The 23,919-nt window shown below is 51.0% G+C and overlaps 1 protein-coding gene across 2 annotated transcripts in view; it reads right to left on the bottom strand.

The window, feature by feature from the left end:
- Window positions 1-23,919, bottom strand: part of itgb5 (integrin, beta 5) — a 56,307-nt gene that overhangs the window by 25,626 nt on the left and 6,762 nt on the right. For both annotated transcript variants that reach the window (XM_061237004.1, XM_061237003.1), the window contains exons 6-10: window positions 22,107-22,268; window positions 19,573-19,668; window positions 19,352-19,441; window positions 16,389-16,523; window positions 5,322-5,751 (exon numbers count right to left, since the gene is read on the bottom strand). In XM_061237004.1, the coding sequence (XP_061092988.1) occupies window positions 5,322-5,751; window positions 16,389-16,523; window positions 19,352-19,441; window positions 19,573-19,668; window positions 22,107-22,268 (913 nt within the window). The remainder of the gene's footprint in view (window positions 1-5,321; window positions 5,752-16,388; window positions 16,524-19,351; window positions 19,442-19,572; window positions 19,669-22,106; window positions 22,269-23,919) is intronic.

Raw genomic sequence — 23,919 nt, 5'->3', positions numbered from 1 at the left:
ACAGGTGAGGACAGGGCTGGTTAAGAGGTTTCTGCCACACACTCAGAGACCCTGGTTCTCAAACAGGACAGGGCTGGTTAAGAGGTTTCTGCCACACACGCAGAGACCCTGGTTCTCAAACAGGACAGGACTGGTTAAGAGGTTTCTGCCACACACTCAGAGACCCTGGTTCTCAAACAGGACAGGGCTGGTTAAGAGGTTTCTGCCACACACACGCAGAGACCCTGGTTCTCAAACAGGACAGGGCTGGTTAAGAGGTTTCTGCCACACACTCAGAGACCCTGGTTCTCAAACAGGACAGGACTGGTTAAGAGGTTTCTGCCACACACACAGAGACCCTGGTTCTCAAACAGGACAGGACTGGTTAAGAGGTTTCTGCCACACACGCAGAGACCCTGGTTCTCAAACAGGACAGGACTGGTTAAGAGGTTTCTGCCACACACTCAGAGACCCTGGTTCTCAAACAGGACAGGGCTGGTTAAGAGGTTTCTGCCACACACGCAGAGACCCTGGTTCTCAAACAGGACAGGACTGGTTAAGAGGTTTCTGCCACACACGCAGAGACCCTGGTTCTCAAACAGGACAGGGCTGGTTAAGAGGTTTCTGCCGCACACGCAGAGACCCTGGTTCTCAAACAGGACAGGACTGGTTAAGAGGTTTCTGCCACACACGCAGAGACCCTGGTTCTCAAACAGGACAGGGCTGGTTAAGAGGTTTCTGCCGCACACGCAGAGACCCCACAGTCTGGGCCAGACGCAGCCTTCTAATGTCAGCGCTGGCTGGGCCCTCCAGGACCCTCATCTCCACTGAACCTCGGGCCCCTGAGGGGCCACTCAGAGCCCAACAACAGGAGCAGCGCTGGGCACCCAGCTCCCTACCACAGTCACTCCGACTAACTGGAAAACCGGATTCAGCCTGCGACTGCAGGGAGTTCTCAGTGTGGTTTGAAGATACCGTATCTTGGCGGTGAATCAAAACACAACCATTCACATTATATAAACAAACGGTATTTATAGAACTACTACAGAGGATCAGCAAAAGAGAACCACAGCGTACCAAACCCACCTGTCTAAATCAGACTACGTCTCTACGTACGATTTCACACGCTCCAGGAACACCTCAGTGCAAAGATGGGCCTCTGCCCACTTTCCTCTGAAGCTGAACAGCTGTTTCACTGTACAGAAAGAGGTGTTCTCATCATTTAGTTTCCCCACCATTTTGTGGTCAAACTCGCATATACACAGATAATGATTAATTATATTTGAACAGAAAACCTGGCTGAAATTCCAAAGGGCCATCACGTTGCGCTTCACTGGCTGGAGGACTGCAGATGTGATCGGGGTCAGTAACAGTGCGATCCCACCGTAGCGTCTGCCGGTGGGAGTGTGGGATGGGCGGACACGCACGCGAGGGCATTCCAAATGAAGAGAATAATTTTTTTAAAAAGGTCATAAATAAATAAAATGAATCCTACATACTCCACCAAAAGCCAAAACTAAAATCAAACCAATATTAACAGCCACTTCAAAATAAACTCGTTCGGTTCCCCGATGCGTTCAAGATTAACCAAACGCAGGCTACCCCTCCAAGGCATTTCCAAAAACAAATATTGAAGAATGAGGAACGAGAGGGGGGGGGGGGGGGGGGGGGAGTGTGAGGGTCGTGTTTGAGTGCAGGCACACAGCTGTGAGTAACAGCACACCGCTTTCAAATAACAAAGTGCCGGCTATAAAAGGGTTATATTCTCCCCCCCAAAAGACCAGGTCCCACTCCTGCACAGCTGGCTTTAATTGGGTACCTAGCAGCCAATCCCCTCGCAGGAGCCCCGGATTGCCTTTTGCCCCAGTAACCCAGAGTGGAGAGCAGACTGCAGGAGTCAGAACACCAGCCTGAGGAGCAGCTGCGGCCTCCTCTGCAGGCTAGCTAACGGCGCATCCTAGCGTCAGCGTCGACTCCGCCCGACGCTGAAAAGCCTCGCGAAAAGCCGCCCGCCCGTTTATCAATGCTGACACGCGCTGCGAGACCGTGATTTATCGCCTCAACGCGCAGACATGCAGAGAACGCCGCAATCGTCAAAACAACTACACTCAGCACGCGCAGGCACCTCCAGCCTGACGGGGAAGAATAACCGCGTCTCAGGAAGACGAGGCAAACGGGCCCCGCTGGGAGGAAATCGAAGACGAAACTTAATGACATCGGCGAGGTTCTCGCGAGAAGAACGAGCACTTGGGCAGGCTTTACGTAAACAGCCGTGGGCCGAGAGGCCCTGGGCCCTGGGCCTTTACACTCCTCCGCGAGCAATTAAAACACCGACGCATGCGCAGAGTGCCCGGAACGATCCGGAATCATTAGAGAAGTCGTTATCCACGCGCGCGGGGAGGGGAGGGGCGGGCGGAGGGGGCCGAGTGAGAACTGGACTGTTAACATTTAATGACTCCTCGTGGTTCTGATCTGCCCCGGGTCAGCGAACTGGAGGGGAGAGGTGAGGGGGGGGGGGGCGGGCGGGCGGTCCGAAACGTCGGGTCCCTGCTCATCCAACTGTTTCTGCTGACGGAACAGAACAGAACACAACAGAACTCCACAGAGCAGCGGCCCACGCATTGTGCATAGGATACACAAACAAAAGGCCGCCCATAGCACAAAGCTGCATCTGTGGCTCGTGGGGCGAGCTATGGGTTTGGGGGTGGGGGGGGGGGTTGTGCCTACGCCAGCTTTCTACAGTCCCAAGCAGAGGGGCGCACTGTAGCGGCTTTGGGAAACTGTGTGAAAGGGATGCGCCGGCCTGTTTAATATGTGTGTGTTGTCTCTGTCTCTCTCTCTCTCTCTTCCCAAAATCCGGCAACCCCCCGTTCTGCTCAGAGGGACTGCATCTCAGAGTCTGGAGCACAGAGGGGCTTGCACTGGACCCTGACACGAGCTTGCTGTGCTTAAACGAACCTGAGTAACTGCGCTCAGAGGAAAGTAAGGGCGCAAGGGCTAAAGGGGGAGTGGCTGCTTTCAGAGCGGACTGTCAATCAGGCCGAGTCTCGCCCTTCAAACAGAGCTGCCTGGTTTCCCCTGGGTCTAAAAGGCGAATGCTTCACAAAGTTTGACTCAGCCGATACAGAACTGGTATGCCCGTATAAACCCTTGTTAACAATATCAGGGCTGCCTGTTCCTGGAGATTCACCATCCTGTAGGTTTTGATTTCAACCCTGATTAGGCACACCTGATTCTACTAATTATCAGCTGAATGAGATCTCCAGCTGTTGAATGAGGTGCTCTTTGTTAGGGTTGGAATGAAAACCTACAGGACGGTCGATACCGAGAAAAGATTAAAATCAAGCGAGTAGTTTCTGTGGAAATGCTTTTCCCTGTTGCATAATAAGACCAGATATGCCAACAACAGCAACAGCAACAACAACAGCAACAGCAACAGCAACAGCAACAGCAACAGCAACAGCAACAGCAACAGCAACAGCAACAGCAACAGCAACAGCACAGCCCCTCCACAAACACAGACTCGGCTGAGGCAGTGTTTCAGGAGCCCAGCCCAAACCTGGGAAACACGAGACACACAGCTCCAGGAAGCAGGTGATCCGAGGCTCAGCACCACCCAATTACAGAGGCCCGCCCTGCGCAGGTATGCAGGTATAAACACACCTGCGGCCGCTCCAAGATTTACGAGCGTCTCCCCCGGTGAACCGGCTGAGGAGGGAGCGCGGTTCACTCAGGCGAGGCCTCTCACAGGAGACTCTCACCTGCACCGTTAAACAGGAAGTACTGAAAGAACTGCAGTGTATGGACTTCCTGTTCAAATGCCCCCTCCCTGACCCTGGGGAGGAAAACCTGAGCCCCTCTACAGATCTCACATTCACACAATGCCCCGACAAGCCCGGAACGTTCCCCGTTCTCTATTTGCATATTCCACAGTTAAAGGACACGAACTTGAGACTCTGAACCCAAGTGTCTCAGTGACTCACGCAACACAGAAAACTCTGCAATGACAAATGTGACTGTGTGTACATGTGTGTGTGTGTGTGTGTGTGTTTGTATGTGTGTGTGTACGTTTAAGTGTGTGTGTACGTGTAAGTATAAGTGCATGTGTGTGATCTCTCACCTGAGCAGAGGATGTGTGTGTGTGTGTGTATGTATGTGTGTGTGTGTGTGTGTGTGTGTGTGTGTGTGTACAGTCTCTCACCGGAGCAGAGGATGTGTGTATGTGTGTATGTGTGTGTGTGTGTGTGTGTGTGTGTGTGTGTGTGTGTGTGTGTGTACAGTCTCTCACCGGAGCAGAGGATGTGTGTATGAGTGTATATGTGTGTGTGTGTGTGTGTATGAGTGTGTACAGTCTCTCACCGGAGCAGAGGATGTGTGTGTGTACGTGTGTGATCTCTCACCGGAGCAGAGGATGTGCGTGTGTGTGTGTAAGTGTGTGTGTGTGTGTATGAGTGTGTACAGTCTCTCACTGGAGCAGAGGATGTGTGTGTGTGTGTGTAAGTGTGTGTGAGTGTGTATGTGTGTGTACAGTCTCTCACCGGAGCAGAGGGTGTGTGTGTGTGTGTGTGTGTATGTGTGTATGTGTGTGTGTGTGTGTGTGTGTGTATGTGTGTGTACAGTCTCTCACCGGAGCAGAGGATGTGTGTGTGTGTGTGTATGTGTGTGTGTGTGTAAGTGTGTGTGAGTGTGTGTGTGTGTGTGTGTACAGTCTCTCACCGGAGCAGAGGATGTGTGTGTGTACGTGTGTGATCTCTCACCGGAGCAGAGGATGTGTGTATGAGTGTGTGTGTGTACGTGTGTGATCTCTCACCGGAGCAGAGGATGTGTGTGTATGAGTGTGTGTAAGTGTGTGTGAGTGTGTGTGTGTGTGTGTGTACAGTCTCTCACCGGAGCAGAGGATGTGTGTGTGTGTGTGTGTGTAAGTGTGTGTGAGTGTGTGTGTGTGTGTGTACAGTCTCTCACCGGAGCAGAGGATGTGTGTGTATGAGTGTGTGTGTGTATGAGTGTGTACAGTCTCTCACCGGAGCAGAGGATGTGTGTGTGTGTGTGTGTGTAAGTGTGTGTGAGTGTGTGTGTGTGTGTAAGTGTGTGTGAGTGTGTGTGTGTGTACAGTCTCTCACCGGAGCAGAGGATGTGTGTGTGTACGTGTGTGATCTCTCACCGGAGCAGAGGATGTGCGTGTGTGTGTAAGTGTGTGTGAGTGTGTGTGTGTGTACAGTCTCTCACCGGAGCAGAGGATGTGTGTGTGTGTATGTGTGTGATCTCTCACCGGAGCAGAGGATGTGCGTGTGTATGAGTGTGTGTGTGAGCGTGTGTGTGTGTATGAGTGTACAGTCTCTCACCGGAGCAGAGGAGGCCCTTGTGTCGGGCGCAGGAGAAGTCGTCGCACTCGCAGTAGGACCCGTAGATCTTGCCGAACTCCGACTCGTAGCAGAGGCACTGGTTGCAGCGGCACTGGCCGCGCCCGCTGCACACCTGCTTGCCCTCGGCCTGGCGGCAGGCGGCCAGGTGCGTGCTCCCGGCGTCGCCCTCGCGGCACTCGCAGCGCGTGCCCAGGTAGCCCGGCTCGCAGGCGCACGTGCCGCAGGTGTGCGTGCCCGCCCCGCTGCAGCGCCCGCTGGCCGGCTGCGTGTGCCGGGTGCAGCCGCAGTCGCAGCGGTACGTCACCAGCGCCTGCAGCCGGTCCTTGAAGCCCACGGGCTTGATGGTGAAGCTCTGGGGCCGGTCCGGCGAGGGGCAGCCCCGCGCCTCCACGCTCACGTTGAAGGACACCTGGAGCGCGGACGCAGGGACCGGGGCGTTAGCGCTCAATGTGGCCGCGGGGCAGATGACAGGACACCAACAAGCCTTTCAAATATTACACACATAGCATAGCATAACATAGCATAGCATAGCATAGCATAGCAAAACTTAGTATAACATAGCATAGCATAGCATAGCATAGCATAGCATAACTTAGTATAACATAGCATAGCATATCATAACATAGCAAACAGTTTGTTGGCGCAGCAATGCTCGCCTTTTCCTCCCACAAAACTGTACCGACTGCTGAGTTTACGTAAAAGCTAAATAGTATCTAGCACCGTTTCAAGCCTGGTCTTAACTCCCAGAGTTTCTGCCTTCACTTACTACATTACATGGCAAGCTATTCCACAGTGACCACTCTCTGTGTGGGGGAGAAAAAAAAAAAAAAAAACATTGGAGAAAACACAATGCATTTTCTCCTGTCCAAGGAGACATCATTTGGCCAGCTGTAGTCTAGGAGGACTTCAAAACCCCAGATAAACCGAGATGATAACCGCAGAGGAACAGAGATAACACTAAAGTTAGGAGGTGGGCAATCAATGCCGCTCATGTGGGGGTGTGAGGTGTGGGGGTCAGTCAGCTGGGGGTTAGAGGTCCACAGCTCGTGCCGAAAGGCCGGAACTCAGATAAAAGGGCGTCAAAATCAACTTCCCTCCTACAACACCACGATATTCCTTTGCAAACCTCTCAACTGTTCCCTTGCACTCACAGGACGAGCGAAAGTATAACGTGTGCTCCCTTCTCCTTCCTCATTTTCGGCAAAATTGTAAATTTGCCATTCTCGAGAACCCCCGTTGAAGGAAGTGAACCAATCAATTTCTGATTTCCCCCACGTCGATGCACCCTCTGGCCCGATTCGCTGTGCTGCGGCTGACTTTCCTCACAGATCAACATTCACTGCAGCAGCACACAGCTGTGTACTTAACTGCGGTTTCCCAACATCTGAGCTGAACTCACTCCAGCAATTACGGGATTCTGTGACTAAACAAATTTACACAACTTTCCCGCAACTATATCGGTTTCATAAAAAAATTTTTCCCAAGGTATTAAAAAATAATACACAGTCCAAAATGATTGACCTCAGCTCGGCCAGTGGTAACTTCCTGGAGATCTACCATCCTGCAAGTTTACAATCCGACCCTAATAAATCACTCCTCATTAAACAGCTAGAGATCTTGTTGAGCTGCTAACTAGTAGAGTCAGGGGTGCCAAGTGCAGGTTGAAATGAAAACCTACAGGATGCTAGATCTCCAGGAACAGGGTTCGTTAGCACCGAGCGAGGCTTTGGTGTCACCGTACCGTGCTTCAGGGGCAGCAGGTACGTTACAGAGAGGCTCAGGGTGGATTTAAGTTCTGATTTCTGTGTTCCGGGTTCTACGGAGTCTGTCCTTTTTTACGCACAAAGAGGCGATTCTGCAATTAGAAAAACCGTTCGCTGGCCCTCGAACCCTGAACAAAGTGTCCTTCTCCCCCCGCGGTCGGGGGAAACAGTCGGGGCCTTCATCGGCCGCGGCGGTCGCAGACGGGCGGCGTGTACGCGGGGGACTGAAAGCTATGGCAAGTATGTTAATAACGGCGTGCCGGAGGGCAACGGATCCACTTCAGCGGAGTGAGAATCCTGGAAAAGGAATCGACGGGAGGAACGTGTTCCTGTAAACTGGCTGCTGACACTGAGGGCCGGAGGTGGACAACCTAGGGGTCAGAAAGTAAAAGCCCTCGGCAGGACGTTGAGCATTTTGGTTCCAATCATCCGGATTTAGTGATTAGCGCAATTATTCAGCCAGGCAGAAGAGCGAATTAGTGACTCAGCCGGTTCATGGTTGGAAGAGACACATGGCAGGACTTTCTGACCGCTCTGACCTCTGGTGAGCTCTTGCAGTGGTTCCCAGACAGAGGTGGAAGGACCAGTCACGCTCTCCTTCCACCCATGAACTCAGCCAGCTGAGTTCACTCATTCGTTCGACCCCCTGGCTTCAAGAATTGTGCAAATTAGCAAATCCAGGAAACTGGAACAAAGTACCGGGAAGGACTTTTACTTTCAGGACCTGGAATTTCCACCTCTGATCGACAGCTGGTGTATACAGCCAGGCCGCAGGTTCTCAGTGTATTGCTGTGCCCATTGCTTGATTGATGTTGCCCATTGGTTCTATTGAGCCAACCAAGAGGACCAGGAGGCCAGGTTTGAGCACCTACCAAGAATATTTAATAGGTTCAAGTACAGCAGACCAAGCTCAGTAACGTGCAGAAAAGTATTTGAATCCAAAACAATTATGCACTTGACCCGAATCTGGATGGGAGGGGTTTACTTTCCCTACCGCACAACAGTGACCCCTCTGGTCAAGCAGACAAACTGCAGCATGAATATAGCAGACGTGCAGACAGGTGTGCGTGTAATGACTGCGTCTCTCATCCAGGGGGACCGCAGAGTGAGCAAGCAGGCAAGCATTTCGTAGGATCGGCCATGTTTTGACGGACGACTACGGTAACGGAACAGGCATACATGTCGAGCAGCTGTTCCAAACAGGGGTCAAACGATAAAACGAGGGGATAAAAAACAGTCGCTCGTAAACAAATACATAAACGAAAGCCAGCTTTTTCCAAAACACTGCGCTTCCGTTCGGCCAGTGGGACGACCCAGTGACTGACCCCCCCCCCCCGGCTCTGAGACAGGAGCGCAAGGCCCCACGCTCCGACAAGAGCTGATCTATTGATACTGGCAGCCGCTCCGAGAGGTGAAGGAGGCGGGGGGGGGGGGGGCGGAGGGAAAGGAAGGATGGCCCGGCTCCTCAGAAGTCATCCTCCTCGGCCTGAGAAAGCGGCGCTCCGTAAACAGAGGAGAGGGTCCCCGCGGCGGGGAACGGTCCGTGTCCTGAGAAAGAGGATCATCTCCCAGACTTCAAAGAGCCGGGGACGGGAAGAGAGAAAACATTCGGACCTCGAGGTCCCCGTCTAATCCTCGTTTGAGGGCTCCCGGTCCGGTGGGGGGCGCTTTCGGTCGCTGCACTCGAGCCTCGTTTCGTAGAGTATCAGCCCCAGGAAAGAGCTGTGAGCTCCGGCAGAGCGCTCTTCTGTTAATCAAATAAAACCCTGCTTCTAAATCTTGTAAAAATATCCTTTCGTCGTCTCAGTCGTTGACGAGGGGGGAAGTTTCCACCGGGCCCCGATTGTATCTTCAACAAACAGCCTCCCGACATTCCAGGGAACAATTTCACTCCGTCCGAAGCTCTCCTCCTCCTCCGGTCTCCAAACCCACGCCCATGACATCACCATGACCCAGTTCCACCAAATCCACACCCGCCCATCAGACACCCGCTGACCAGGGCAGGGAGAGGGGGGGTGAGGGGCCATTAAGAGGAAGAGGAAATTAAGGAAGTAGCACAACCGGATCCTTCCTCCCCCCGAGATGAACTCATAGGGTCACAAGACTTGGGTTCAGATCAGGAGGAGAGAGAGAGAGAGGCACTGGAAGAGGGAGAGGGAGAGGTGGAGAGGTAGAGAGAGAGGAGGAGAGAGGGAGAGGTGGAGAGTGAGAGGCACAGGAGGAGAGAGGGAGAGGTGGAGAGAGAGAGGCACAGGAGGAGAGAGAGGGAGATGTAGAGAGAGAGGAGGAGAGAGAGGGAGAGGTGGAGATAGAGGAGGAGAGAGAGGGAGAGGTAGAGAGAGAGGAGGAGAGAGAGGGAGAGGTAGAGAGAGGGAGAGGTGGAGAGAGAGGCACAGGAGGAGAGAGAGAGAGGGAGAGGTAGAGAGAGAGGGAGAGGTGGAGAGAGAGAGGCACAGGAGGAGAGAGGGAGAGGTGGAGAGAGAGAGGCACAGGAGGAGAGAGAGAGAGGGAGAGGTAGAGAGAGAGGGAGAGGTGGAGAGAGAGAGGCACAGGAGGAGAGAGAGAGGCGGAGAGAGAGAGGCACAGGAGGAGAGAGGAAGATGTAGAGAGAGAGGAGGAGAGAGAGGGAGAGGTAGAGAGAGAGGGAGAGGTGGAGAGAGAGGCACAGGAGGAGAGAGAGAGAGACAAGAGGAGAGAGAGGAAGATGTAGAGAGAGAGGAGGAGAGAGAGGGAGAGGTAGAGAGAGAGGGAGAGGTGGAGAGAGAGAGGCACTGTAGGGGTCATATCTTGGCTCTCGGCCACCGGAGCACCCGGGTCTTAATAAAGTAATAACGGAGCAATTAGATTTACGGGACATGTGAGGCACCATGCCCCCAGCATTACAGACCGTGTGCAGAGACAAGCGCACTATGAACTGAGGTTTTGGCGGGAATACAAAAAAAAAAAAAAAAACAGAACAGTTGATACAAATTGCGAGAGAAGCAAGCAGACATGAGCTATAGCTAAATTAAATTAGCTATATATTTTTAGATTTTCTGTATTTCTTTTCTGTTTGCATCTTAATGTTCAGTACATTGTGTTGCAGTTCTGTACTGCTATACAAACACAGTTTCGCTTGCAAGCAGGGATGGTGAAATCTGGCCCTCGAATCCAAATCCAGTCCTGGTTTCCTTTCCACCCAGGTCTACTGAGCATCCAACACTGGTGCTTGGCCAGACTGCTTTCACACATGACATTATAGTTATTCAGCTATACCTATATATGCTTATCCAAAGCAACAATCCCCCCTGGAGCAATGTGGGGTTCAGGAGGGATCTCATCGTGGGGTTCCGGAGGGATCTCATCGTGGCTACACCAGGGCTTGAACCACCAACCTCCCGGGTCCCTGTCATGTATGTTAGGTGTTGGGCAGCCTGTAGCCTGACTCCCAGGTAAAGGGAGGGTGGGGAAACCAGCACTTCTCAGCCCTTGAGAACTGTGAATTGAGGAACAGCTATAGGATTTTAGTTGCAGCCTTTCCACTGCAACCCTACACACCCAGGTTCAAGTCCTTGGTGATTTAAGATTGCATGGCAACTACAAGCCAGGTAACTTCACCTCAGTTACTCTCCTCCACACAAACCAGAAGGAGGAAAGGATGGTAAAGATTGCTGAATAGACAGAGACAGGTGTGGAGGAGACTTTGTAAGTGCACACTTGGACCTGCTTTGGCAATAGTCTACCAGTATAAAAAAGGGCTGGCAGCTAGAGAACACTGAGCTGGGCTCTGGCTGGCATGGGATACGTGTCCAGCAGGAATCCGGGGTGTGGGGAAGGGGGGCGATCTCGGACTGAACAAACAGGAAGTGTCTGTTTAACTTGCTGTAATTTCCAAGCACTGGTCAGCGGCTGTTCAAGCACCGTGCCCATGAGAGGCTGCATCGCTTCTCACACAGTCATCCTTCTGCTCTGCTCCACCGCGTTAACACTCCAACTGCCACCTCGCCAACAACACTCCAACTGCCACCTAGCCAACAACACTCCAACTGCCACCTAGCCAACAACACTCCAACTGCCACCTAGCCAACAACTCAAACTGCCACCTAGCCAACAACACTCCAACTGCCACCTCGCCAACAACACTCCAACTGCCACCTAGCCAACAACACTCCAACTGCCACCTCGCCAACAACACTCCAACTGCCACCTAGCCAACAACTCAAACTGCCACCTAGCCAACAACTCAAACTGCCACCTAGCCAACAACACTCCAACTGCCACCTAGCCAACAACACTCAAACTGCCACCTAGCCAACAACTTAAACTGCCACCTAGCCAACAACACTCAAACTGCCACATAGCCAACAACTCAAACTGCCACCTAGCCAACAACTCAAACTGCCACCTAGCCAACAACACTCCAACTGCCACCTAGCCAACAACACTCAAACTGCCACCTAGCCAACAACTCAAACTGCCACCTAGCCAACAACACTCCAACTGCCACCTAGCCAACAACACTCAAACTGCCACCTAGCCAACAACTCAAACTGCCACCTAGCTGTAATTTCCAAGCACTGGTCAGCGGCTGTTCAAGCACCGTGCCCATGAGAGGCTGCATCGCTTCTCACACAGTCATCCTTCTGCTCTGCTCCACCGCGTTAACACTCCAACTGCCACCTCGCCAACAACACTCCAACTGCCACCTAGCCAACAACACTCCAACTGCCACCTCGCCAACAACTCAAACTGCCACCTAGCCAACAACACTCCAACTGCCACCTAGCCAACAACACTCCAACTGCCACCTAGCCAACAACACTCCAACTGCCACCTAGCCAACAACACTCCAACTGCCACCTCGCCAACAACACTCCAACTGCCACCTAGCCAACAACTCAAACTGCCACCTAGCCAACAACTCAAACTGCCACCTAGCCAACAACACTCCAACTGCCACCTAGCCAACAACACTCAAACTGCCACCTAGCCAACAACTTAAACTGCCACCTAGCCAACAACACTCAAACTGCCACATAGCCAACAACTCAAACTGCCACCTAGCCAACAACTCAAACTGCCACCTAGCCAACAACACTCCAACTGCCACCTAGCCAACAACACTCAAACTGCCACCTAGCCAACAACTCAAACTGCCACCTAGCCAACAACACTCCAACTGCCACCTAGCCAACAACACTCAAACTGCCACCTAGCCAACAACTCAAACTGCCACCTAGCCAACAACGCAAACTGCCACCTAGCCAACAACGCAAACTGCCACCTAGCCAACAACTCAAACTGCCACCTAGCCAACAACGCAAACTGCCACCTAGCCAACAACACTCCAACTGCCACCTAGCCAACAACACTCAAACTGCCACCTAGCCAACAACTCAAACTGCCACCTAGCCAACAACTTAAACTGCCACCTAGCCAACAACACTCAAACTGCCACCTAGCCAACAACTCAAACTGCCACCTAGCCAACAAGTCACAGGTGCAGACAAACGCTCATCCTCCATTGGTTTTCTTGAATCCCCAATCACACTAGTCACCCTGCTGTCCTGACGTCCTCCATTTTGTGAGAGCCCAGCTGTATTTTCTTGCTCTCTGTACCCCTCCAGTCCAGCTCTGCCACTTTGTTCATCCTTTCGACTCTGATGAAGTTAAAAATGTTTGTCTGTTTGCAAAAAAGCTGTGAGATCGGCGTGCTCCTGACTAATTCTGTCAGGTCAGTTTAACCATCCGGTTTCTGAGAAGCACTAGGATCAGCGTTCTAAGGCCGATTATAAGTCTCCTTCCTGACTCTGGCACATTGTGGTGGAAGAATTCCATTCACAGCTGATCTCGTACAAATTCTGTCTGAAAGCTACCGGCCAGCAGAGGATGGGCTCCCCTCTGTAGCCGGGTTCCTCCTGGGATTTCTTCCCATCGGGGAGTATTTTTTCTTTCTTTCTCTGCACCGTTTCAGGGTTTCCCTCCCCAAAACATGATGATTTTTATTTTTTTTACCTCATGTGCTTGCCATTTGGAGGTTCAGACCTGGGGTTTTCTGTTACTCTGTAAAGCGCCTCTTCTGTAAAAAGCACTGCACACATAAAATCGAACTGTACTAAAAAAGCTCAAAAAATGTGCATGCACATGTGTTGCTAGTTCTGTCATGAAGGCTTTTCAATTCCTGGCTGCCTTCCACCGTGCCGCACAGAATGTTCTCACACACAACCACGGCTCAGAAAACGCACACCTACACATCCCAGTCCTGCCAAAAGACACATTTAACAAGAGGTCTCGGCCCAAAATTAGGCACTGGGTATTATTTACATCGCCGTAACCATAGGCCTTTTCAATTCCCCCCTCGCCCCCACCCCTCCCACCCCCTTGTGTCTCCCAAAAACCCGCCTCTCCACTTTTGTGCGAGGTGATTGAGATTCCGCGTGTACAGAGCGCTTGCCCTCGCGTCCCACAAGCAGCAAGCGAAACCCCAACTCCGGCCTACGCCGCGTCCGCGCTGAAAAGGAAGATTGACACTTGGGCTCCGTGTGACAAGCCCCCCCCCCCCGCCCCCGGCCCCCCTGGCCCCCCCTCCCTTTCACCCACTTCCCCAGAAGAAGAAAAATAGCCCTCAGCAGGCCTGAAGTTCGGGACGGAATCGCTTTAAGCTATTCACGGACATCCAAGCCCCCCGAGAATAGCCCCATCTCGACGGCCAATTAGACAAGCCCGGAATGCGTGTGGGAGAGACAGGGGCTCGAGATCAGAATCCCAGAAGGTCGCGGCTCTGCGTGGTGGCTTGTACAAAATCCCCCACCCCCAGGGGGCACGCCTGAATAGATTACGTACAAATCCGCATTGAGGCTACTGTATGGAGAGCCCCGGACAAGCCATGTAAAGACATTCTGCGTAAAATCATTCAAAATGTCCGCCGGGAGGGAGCCCGTCACCTGACCGCCGGGACAACGGGAGAGAGGGGGCCGAAAAACGGGAACCCGCACGCCACGCAGAACGGGCATTGTGCTCCACTCCACGGACGACAAACAACCGGCACAAATAGAGGTCCTTCTGGGGGCCCGGGTTGGGGAGCGGAGAGAGGGATCGAACCCTGGACGGCCGCCGGCCAACCTCCACCGGAATACTGAAGGGCCTCATTCAGTGGGCCGACTGTCTGAATTCATCAAACCGGGCCCCCTTTTCCACCTCGGGTTTTCGGAGAGACCGCAGAATGTCTGGACTCTCGCCCTGCGAGGCTGGGATCTCACGCCCCAGCTCTAGACAGTGAGGTCATTCGAGGTCTCGGCCAATAACGTCTGTGTGTTTTATTACTCAAATAATAACCCCCGCTTTATACAGCTCGTTCGAACGCCGCCGATAAGATGGCGATTTAATTAAGCGAAACGCTAACTTCCTTCCCAGCACTGTGCCGTCTCTCTCTCTCTATCTCTCTCTCTCTCTCTCTCTCTGTCTCTCCCGCGCCCCTCCGTGGAAATAACCCACGTCTGGCTAACAGGGCCTTTCAGCGCTAATATAAACACAACGACATTCCCAGGGAGGAAGCGAGACCCGTGTTCTTTGGCCTGAGACGCGGTGCGAGTCGGAGCGAACAGCCGGCGCGACGGGGGCCGGCCTGGAGACGCGCTGCGTACCGCTAGCGTGCGAGCCGGCGCAGCGGTCAGGACAGGCCTCCGGAGCCAGCCGCTGATTCGCCACGCACGTTTCAGCCATGCTGTTCTAACGGCGACCGGTCGTTAGTTACCGAGGGAACAGGACGTTATGCAACTGATCCCACATATGAGCTGCGCTTGCACCGAGCCTCTGTAGCCGCACGCAAGGCCGTCTAATGAAACCCAGCGAGACGGGTCCCAGCGCTACTGCTCTCGACTGGGGGGCGGCCTGGAGCGTAGCGGCTAGGGTACGTGATTGGGACCCGGAAGGTTGGTGGTTCAAGTCCTGGTGTAGTCACGATAAGATCCGCACAGCTGTTCTTGGGCCGTTGAGCAAGGCCCTTAACCCTGGATTGCTCTAGGGGAGGATTGTCTCCTGCTTAGTCTCATCAACTGCAAGTCGCTTTGGATAAAAGTATCAGCTAAATAACATATTATTATTATTATTATTATTATTATTATTATCATCAAATGCTTGGGAACTGCCTGCAGTTACAGCCTATTCCAAGATCAACAGGTGAGCCTATTTATTAGCTGGTTGCATTTGCTTCAACTTATGCAGACAGAGATCCTGGTTCCTGTGCTTTTGGTATTTAGAGGCCAGTAACAGACTCGAAAGGCAATCAAAAGCCTACATAATCAAGACTAGATACTGAAAGCTTCCCTATGCCTGCCCTGTGGAAGAGATCGAATACACCAGATTAATCAGAGACAGCAGAGAATCCAACGGTCCAATTACTATTGGTCCCCTAAAATGGGGGGGGGGGCTATGTATAAAAACGGATGACTGGCAAAATAAAAACACTCCAGTATCTATGGAGTGTAAAAATAGACAGGCCAGGTTCACCATGAGTCAAGTGCAAAGTTGTTAACATTCTGTGAGTCAGAGATGAGACCGTGGTCTAACCTCAAAACAGCAGATTTTCATAAAATAAAAACCGCAATTGTGGGGCAAAACGTGACTCAGTCGTAACAGTAAGACTTAAATCAATAATCTCTTAGTCGAATAAATAACACCACAAAGTGACAGGCTAAGCGCTACGATACGCTCCTGAACAGCGCAGTGCGGTCTCCTCGAGGCTCGAGGCTTATCTGAATTCCTTGAGTGCTATCTCACACATTTCTGCTGCAGGTCCTGTGCTGTGTGCAATGTTCAGCCATGAAGGTGACCTAAAGCCGGCGCCAGTCCCTGGACCCATTCACCAGCTTAAACCGTTTTACTGGGCAGTAGCTCAGTTATGAGACCAGATGGGAACTCGGGAAAGTGACGGTGGAGTGGAGGCATTGCTTCCCGGACTCTTTGGGTCTACAGAACCTCTGGGCGTGGGCAGGGCCCACAGTGCCAAAAACCAAAATCTCAGACAAAAACCAGAATCTCAACAAGAATCCTGGTCTTGTATTTTGACTCTTATTTCCACGTTTCCACTAAATACGGCAACAATTGCCAATAAAGACAATAAACAATATCACCAATGGGAGCAGACATTGCCAAGAGAGCGAGACAATCTCACTCGTCAAGCAAACAGCAACTGAAAGCAAGCCAGCATTTTCTATGAGAGAAAAACGAGATCTGCGGTCTGATCGCAGGACGGAGCGTGGGGTTCAGACGGGGCGTTTCGGGGGTGCAGACGGGCTCCGCTCACCGTGTCCCCGATCTTGAGGTCGGCGCACTTCCGCAGGCCGGTCAGCGGGCGGCCGTCCTGGCACGTGGCGGTGAACGACAGGCTGATGTCCTCCGGGTGGTCCCACACCGTCAGCTCCACCTTGGACCGGATGTTCTGCGGAACCGGGAGCAGCAGGGGGAGATTAGCACACGGCCCAACGCGCTCCAACGCTGAAGGCTGCCATCGTACAGACTGTCACGTAACCTTTCAAAGGACGACCGGTCGATACAGTGCATCGCACTACAAATCCCTGGGGTTCATTAAAAAAATAAACTTAAAAAAAAAAAACCTCTAGCCTCCTGCCACAAAAAAAAAGTTCTGATTTCCAGCAGATTACATGAAATATAATATTAAATGCACATATTAAATGGTAGTGATGAAGCAGTGTGCACTGCTCTCTCAAGAACCATGCTTCGTGTCCTTAGAAATAATTATCAGCTATGTCGAGGTAAACTGGGGGTACATTAATTAGTTACCCTGACACAGTCACTTGCAAAAAACCAGGATCAAAAGAGTAGCAGATGCTAACACCAATAGTTTCATTCTGTCCCGTTTACGTGTCCAGGAAACAACAAACAGCTTGGCAAAGGTGACGGCTACGGTTCACCGGTTCTTTTATATTCCTCTTCACGAACACACAAAAACCTGGCACAAAGCCGCACTCAGGCAGCTGAGTGCGTACGTTTACATAACAGCGCTGAAGTGGATCACTCCAGCTACGGAGTGCGACTTTAATAATCAAAACCAGGCATCGGAGTCATCACTGTTTATTCTAACGATTGGCTCATGAAAGAAAAATGATTCGATAATGCCAGTAGTATGCGTACTTCAGGGCAAATAAAATTATCTAGTTTGAAGAAAATCAAATAAACTGCAGAATCAGTACAATATTTGTCAGCTGATCCACGGCACTGAATTGAACTGCGATGTTGTCCTTAAATCCACCGACACACAAATCCGTGTAACATGACCACTCTGGTCCCCACCCAAAAATATACATAAAAATACCGGAACGGAACGAACATCAAAGTTCAATTCCAAAAAGGATTCTGGGAAGATTGGAGGTCTACCAGCTGTCTTTGGTTGATTCTTTGGTTAGAAAAACTGAAACCAAAAAAAAAACATGGAAAAGGGAATCATTTTTTCCTTTACCATTTGGCAAGATCCTCTTGCTCCCAAAGCAACACAATAATGTTCAAATGAAGAGTGACACTGATTAAGAACACTGATGTAATGCACCCAAAAGTTGAATGACACTTGGCACTGTGTTATACCCTGTCATTGACTGTCAACTGTAAAGGCTTGCAAATCTACTCATTGTTCTCTGCTTGTATTACATTTTGTTTCCATGTTCCAAATGTATAAACATATTTAACTAGATTTTGAGTGGACATAATACCATAAACCCCTGCACTGGCACTTTTGGCCGGCTATAGGTTAGAAACCGTACAGCCATAATACCACCACCAAACACCGTTGCCAGTACAAATAATGTTTTTTGAGTTTGAGCAGAAACAAAAGCACAGAGCATGCCTGTGGCCCTGGGGCTCTGAGACAGAGCGGGCTTTCAGACGTTCTGCCGTGGGCGTGCTGGAGGACGTTCCCCAGCCCGGCCCAGACAGAGCTGCTGACCCCCCCTCCCTGTGCCTGGGTGAGGGGCCTGGATCTCTGGAGCAAACCTCACCCCGCACCGGCCGCCTCACACACAACCCCCGTTAAAGGTCCCTTAGTGCGGAAACCGACATTTCCCTCGCTATGGGAGTCGAAGGTCCTATAAAACACTGTGAAAGTCTAAAAACTCACAGTCCCCAAAATAAAACCACACAATCCGTATGAAGAGATTGCGCATTTAAACGAGACGTTTGGACTTCCGTAACTTTGTGATGTCACAACTATACGCTCAATTGCAGATGTCCGCCTTCAGCCGGAACAAACGGCACAGGCGGTGTTCAGTTCGTTGTGTAGCTACCCAGCCAATCAGAACAGAGGTTCATTGATGTCAATGAGCCTCAAAGACACAGTCGCTAAAACAGCCTGTTCTTGGTAAAGCTCACAAGAGGCCCTGGAGAACGGACATGTCAAACTGGATAGAGATTGTTCTTGGTACTTAAAACCAGGGATATGAATACGGACATCAGGACCTAAAATAAAACACAGGGAAGCTGTGCAATATGGGGCCGTTAATAAACTCCAAGCCAAGGCTCCTGGTGTGTGTGACAGATTTTGCATGAGCTCAAGAACATGGAGTGCGAGAGAGGGGTCACCTCCCGTCTGGGCCTGGGTGGACCTCCCGTTCCACAGCATGACATCACTCTACAGGCAGCTCTGAATAAAACCTGCCCACCACAAACACCAGCTCCTGTCCTCCCCATCTCCACAGTCACAATACCGCGCGCACGGTTTATTATGTTTTCATCTCGGGAGCTGCACACATGTTGTCCCTGTAAACATTACGGCGCAAGTCACTGTTCTCAGGCCGTTACCTTCACGGATGACCGAGCACCCAGCCTGGGTCTGTTTAACGCAACCTGGCATCGGTTTAGTGAGGAAAGACACATGAACAGACACACACACAAGCACACACACACACACACACACACAAGCAAACACACACACACGCATGCACACAGGCACACACACGTGCACTCAGGCACACACAGATGCACAAGCACACACAGACGTACACAAACACTCGCACACATGCCTACTCACACACATGCATGCACACAGGCTCACACACATGCATGCACACAGGCACAGACAGATGCACACAGACGTACAAGCACACAGACACACCCACACCCACACCCACACACACACACACACACACACACACACACACACACACGACCTGACCTCACACGTCAGCGGGCTGCAGAACAGCCTGTCTCACAGTCCCGTCACAGCGTTCTCACACAGAGACGCACTGATGCCACACTCACATTGTACGCGTTCACGATCAGCTGGATGATGTTCTTCGAGTCCTGGTCCAGGATCTCCACCGTCGTACCAGGTATGAGTGCCGTGAAGTTCTGGAGAAGTGGACAGAAGAATAGAGGAGAAGAAGATAAAGAGGTGGTTTTGTGTGAAACGCAGCGCCAGTTTCCAGGCCTCAAAACGCTCTTAATAAACAGACCGGAGATGACTCCACATCAGCGCATACCTTGTAAATAACGTAGAGCTTCTTGGTCACGGCGAAGATGAGATAGATGTTGTTCTCCGCCAGCTTCTCACCAAGCAGGGCCAGAGAGGGATAGTCCTGCAGGAGGAGAGAGGAGTCCATCGACAGACATCTCACACATACCGCGAGTCAAATCGCCGGCCAATCAATGCACGGCAACAACCGAAAAATAAGTCAAAGTTAACAAGTATCGCTCTGGTTATATTTAGACTTAAAATCCCATTTCAGTGGCCATTTTGCTTAAATGAGACCGAAAGATTGGCAGTGAGATGAGTCACCGCCAACGGGGTTAGACAATTCCATTCGCCAAGCAAACGGGAACCGCAAGGAAGCGAATGTTCCCTACTTGAGAGGAAAAACAACAACATTTTGGGTCTAGTTAGAAGATCAATACACTTCTTCAGACAGACTTTTTGCACTGTGGCATAAGTTCTCAATTAATTACCAGGCAGAAAAGGAATTTTCCTGCAATCAGACCACAGACATGCATGTTCATTGAGAAAAATAAGTGACAACAGGTCGAGACCAATGAGTTTAAAGGATTACATTTCTGTTCCTCTACTTCCCGTTCATCAGCTGCCACAGATACAGGGTGTCTAACACGATCCCAGATCAAAGCCTCGAATGGTAGAACTCACACTTAAGCAGCGTCTTTAATGCTTTTCTGTCTCCATCTGTCTGACTCAAAGCCTCCAAGGCTGTTGTTAATTTGCTGCAGCCTGTCGTGCTCAGGGAGCGACACGCTCCAAAACCCCACGGTCCCTCCTACCAGACCGTGAGGAACGTTGTTTTCACAGACTTTCCAGTTCAGATGTTTCATGCGAAAAAAAAAAAAAAAAAAAAAAAAAAAAAACTGTGTGTGGTTCCCGGGAAGAGGGCTTTACTTTCCACAGATTGAGAATTCTCCGGAAAAGAGACGCAACATCAGCTGCGGGTCTGTCCACCATACTTCCACTGGGCCTTTTTCTGAACCTCTAGCCTTCGATTAGGACCGACCTACAACACAACACTGTGGAACACCGCCTACTCCTGCACTGAGCCCATTATGACATCACCGGACACACGGGCTAGCATTGTCCAATCGGTGTGTTGAGGCTGAGATAAGGAAGAGGTCTGGGAACTTTTTCGACCGAGATTCTACATGCACATTTCTCAACACGCAATGGGCAGTCCTCAGCCAATCAGAGATGCAAGGAATATACAGACTACCGAAAATGAGAGGGGGGGGGGGGGTTAGTACCAGTCACACTTCCACATGGGTACGTAAACAAAAGAAGGAAGTGGTGTGTTTTTCACTTGAAACCCTGCATTTTTGTAGGGGCGAAAAAGGGAACATGATATCCCGGTGGCTTCACGAGGAACATTCTGCATTTGAGCCGGTCCAGCCACGGAAATCACTCGCAAGTGTGCGACCGCTAACTCTGGAGCGTCTACAGAGGAGCGGATCGCCAAACATCTGCTCAGAGCGCACTCGACTGAGGTCGTCCGTCAGATTTCATCCAAGATAAATGATATCATAACAAATCCAACTCTTCTGCACTTATTATTGCACTTTCAAAGACAGAGAGAGAGGGGGAGAGGAGAAAATAGTGTTGTGAGTACTTTCAATCATATGCAGACCCGCCTTGCAGTTCCGAAGGCGAAAAATAACAACTTTCTATCATCAACTATCAACGAAATGTAAACAAGATGGTGCTACCAAGCCAGGAGATAAAGACTGAAGACACCAGCTTCCCCCTCTATTTTAATGGGATGAACACGACTTCCGAATTCCAGGACGGCAGGTATGACGCACATCACGAGATTACCTAGTCTTCCGCCGGAGAACAGAAGCTACAAGGCCAATAACCGATCTCTTCAGGCGATTCGATTAGTCTTTCATTCACCAGAATGTTTTTCCTCGCAGAAACAATCACCGCTCTGGTTAACCTACTGTCCCTGAGCACCACTGAACTACGGTAATATTGGTGTAATCCATTTCCGCTGTGCTACTCAAGCATGTTAGCCTCCTTATTAGGGGAATTTCCACCGGGATAATCAAATCACTACCCTCAGCTACCCCCTGACTCGCGACGCGGAGAGTTTGGCGGGGAAAGGTTCTTCCGATTAAGCGGTAAGTATGTCTCTAACGAAGGCCTTGGGAGGCTGGAGGGAATGTAACCATGCCGACGCAAGGACAGGGCCGTGTAGACCACGCCCTCAACAGCACCCACCTGCAGCTCACAAACAGGCCTGCTGGCACATTACACACTAACCAACCATGTTCCTGGAGATCTACCGTCCTGTAGGTTCTCACTCCAACCCTAACAAAGCACACCTCATTCAACAGCCAGAGCAGGGCTGCCCAACCCTGTTCCTGGAGATCTACCGTCCGGCAGGTTTTCACAATAGCAGTTTTTTTAGGAAATTCCCAGCCCTCGAGGACCGCAAGGAGACCAACAGGACGGTAGATCTCCAGAACTGGGGTCGGCCGCCGCTGCAGAAGGCGGTCTGCCGGACGCCTGCAGTTCCCTCACCATCCTGGTGGAGGCGCTGTACTCGTTCTTCTCGTCCAGGTGGCACATCCCGTCGTGCGGCTGCACCAGGCCCCCCAGCTTCCCGTCCAGGGCCAGGTGCGGGACGTCGTCCGTGGTGAACACCAGCAGGTGGAAGGCCTCCTTCCTCCAGCCGATGCTCTCCTGCGGGGGGGGGGGGGGGTCAGACAGGAAATGAGGCTTCCGTTCGTTCGCCCGCCCACCTTCCTGTCTCGGTTCACGCAAACTCTGACCCACAAACGGCCATTACTAGCGCAACCCAATGAAACCTCAGATTTAAAAGCTTATGCTGACGTAAAACTACTTCAGCTAGCAAGCGCTTGAGGCGGAAATTAAAGAAACTGGCAGACCTTAGTTAATATTTTATACACTTTCCTGCACATGAAAAACATGACCCACATAATGGGTTTATTCCATATTTTATGGTTTATGATGTAATATGCATTATTTAAATCAACAAAATGGACTACGTTTAATCAGCATAAAAGGCCAAACAATATAGCCAACAAAGCGTTGTTACAAATATTCCATGATCTCGCACCTCTATGCAAATGGCTACCACATACTCGATAGATATTTCGATTGGACGTGAAGATTCCTTCCACTCATTGGCGAAATCTCATGTGTGAAACAAGGGGAAGGGCAGAGGTCCACAAAGGAAAGGTTTGAAAAACACTTTCTCTAGCGGGTCTCCTCACTGGCCATTATTATCCGTAGGAAGCAGAAACATTATGCCGGTAAACACAGGGATAAGGCACACTGCAGAAATGTACTAATAACAGAGTCCCCAAACACACAAGGCCCTTCACCGACCAGGAATCCGACAGGAAGCAATTCCTTATGCAGTGTTTATCCGCTGGTGAACGAAAACAGAGTCAGGCTGGAATACTGGGCCTGTTTATTTAGCAGACCTTCAGATCCAGTGAATCATCTGCCTCTTCACTTATCATCATCTATATAAGACACTCTTGTAGAATCAACATTTCCCTTTTAAATAAGCACTTTCACGAAATGAATCTATCTGAAAAACATTTTGAGCTTATAAATGTGTTCAACTGCACAACACTGATAAACGTTATCCATATAAAAGGTCATCTCTCTCATTTTTGCAAGGTAATGTGGAGCATACACATGCCAGCCAGAATGCATGGATATGTTCAGATATTCGAAACATTTAGAAAAATCCTCATAACGCACCAGCTCAGTTCAAGGTCGGGTGCCGCAGTATCTGCCAACACGGAGGGGGTGAGAGATCGTGTCGTTCTGTCATCATAACAACTCACACGGGCTGGCCAGGTGTGAGGAGCCGGACTGTCTCTGCACAGCTCAGTTTACCCAGCTGCAGGAGGCCAGCCTCCACATCCACAGCGTTTTTAATTAAGCGTGTAATTCAGAGGCCCGCGCGGGTTATTCTTTAATTCGCTGCGGGCGCGTGATTATGTTTCCTGTCGTGCTCCGCGCTCAGCTACTGCTGAACTTTCGCTGGTTCCTCATGGCCCAGTAATAACAGTTTGGGGGGGAGGGCGGGGGGGTAGTTGCTCAGCACCTCATCTTTGGAATTCACCTCCAAGCCGAATTAGAGGTGCAGCTACAACCCATTTAAGTTGTGTCTCAAGGCAAACTCATTCTCACGAGTTTATTCCTTGTAGTTTGTATTTATTTTGGTAACGCACCCTGTGAGGAGCGTGAAGAGGCCGGTTTATCGTCCGTCGACGGCGTGCCACTCGACTGAAATCAACGAACTTTCATGAGCGTTCTGTTGTCGCCCGACGTAGACTGCGGTTGTTGTCCAAAG

The sequence above is a fragment of the Conger conger genome, chromosome 3, assembly GCF_963514075.1.
Source record: "Conger conger chromosome 3, fConCon1.1, whole genome shotgun sequence".
NCBI classification, from domain to species: domain Eukaryota; kingdom Metazoa; phylum Chordata; class Actinopteri; order Anguilliformes; family Congridae; genus Conger; species Conger conger.
This window is presented reverse-complemented; position numbering and strand designations above follow the sequence as displayed.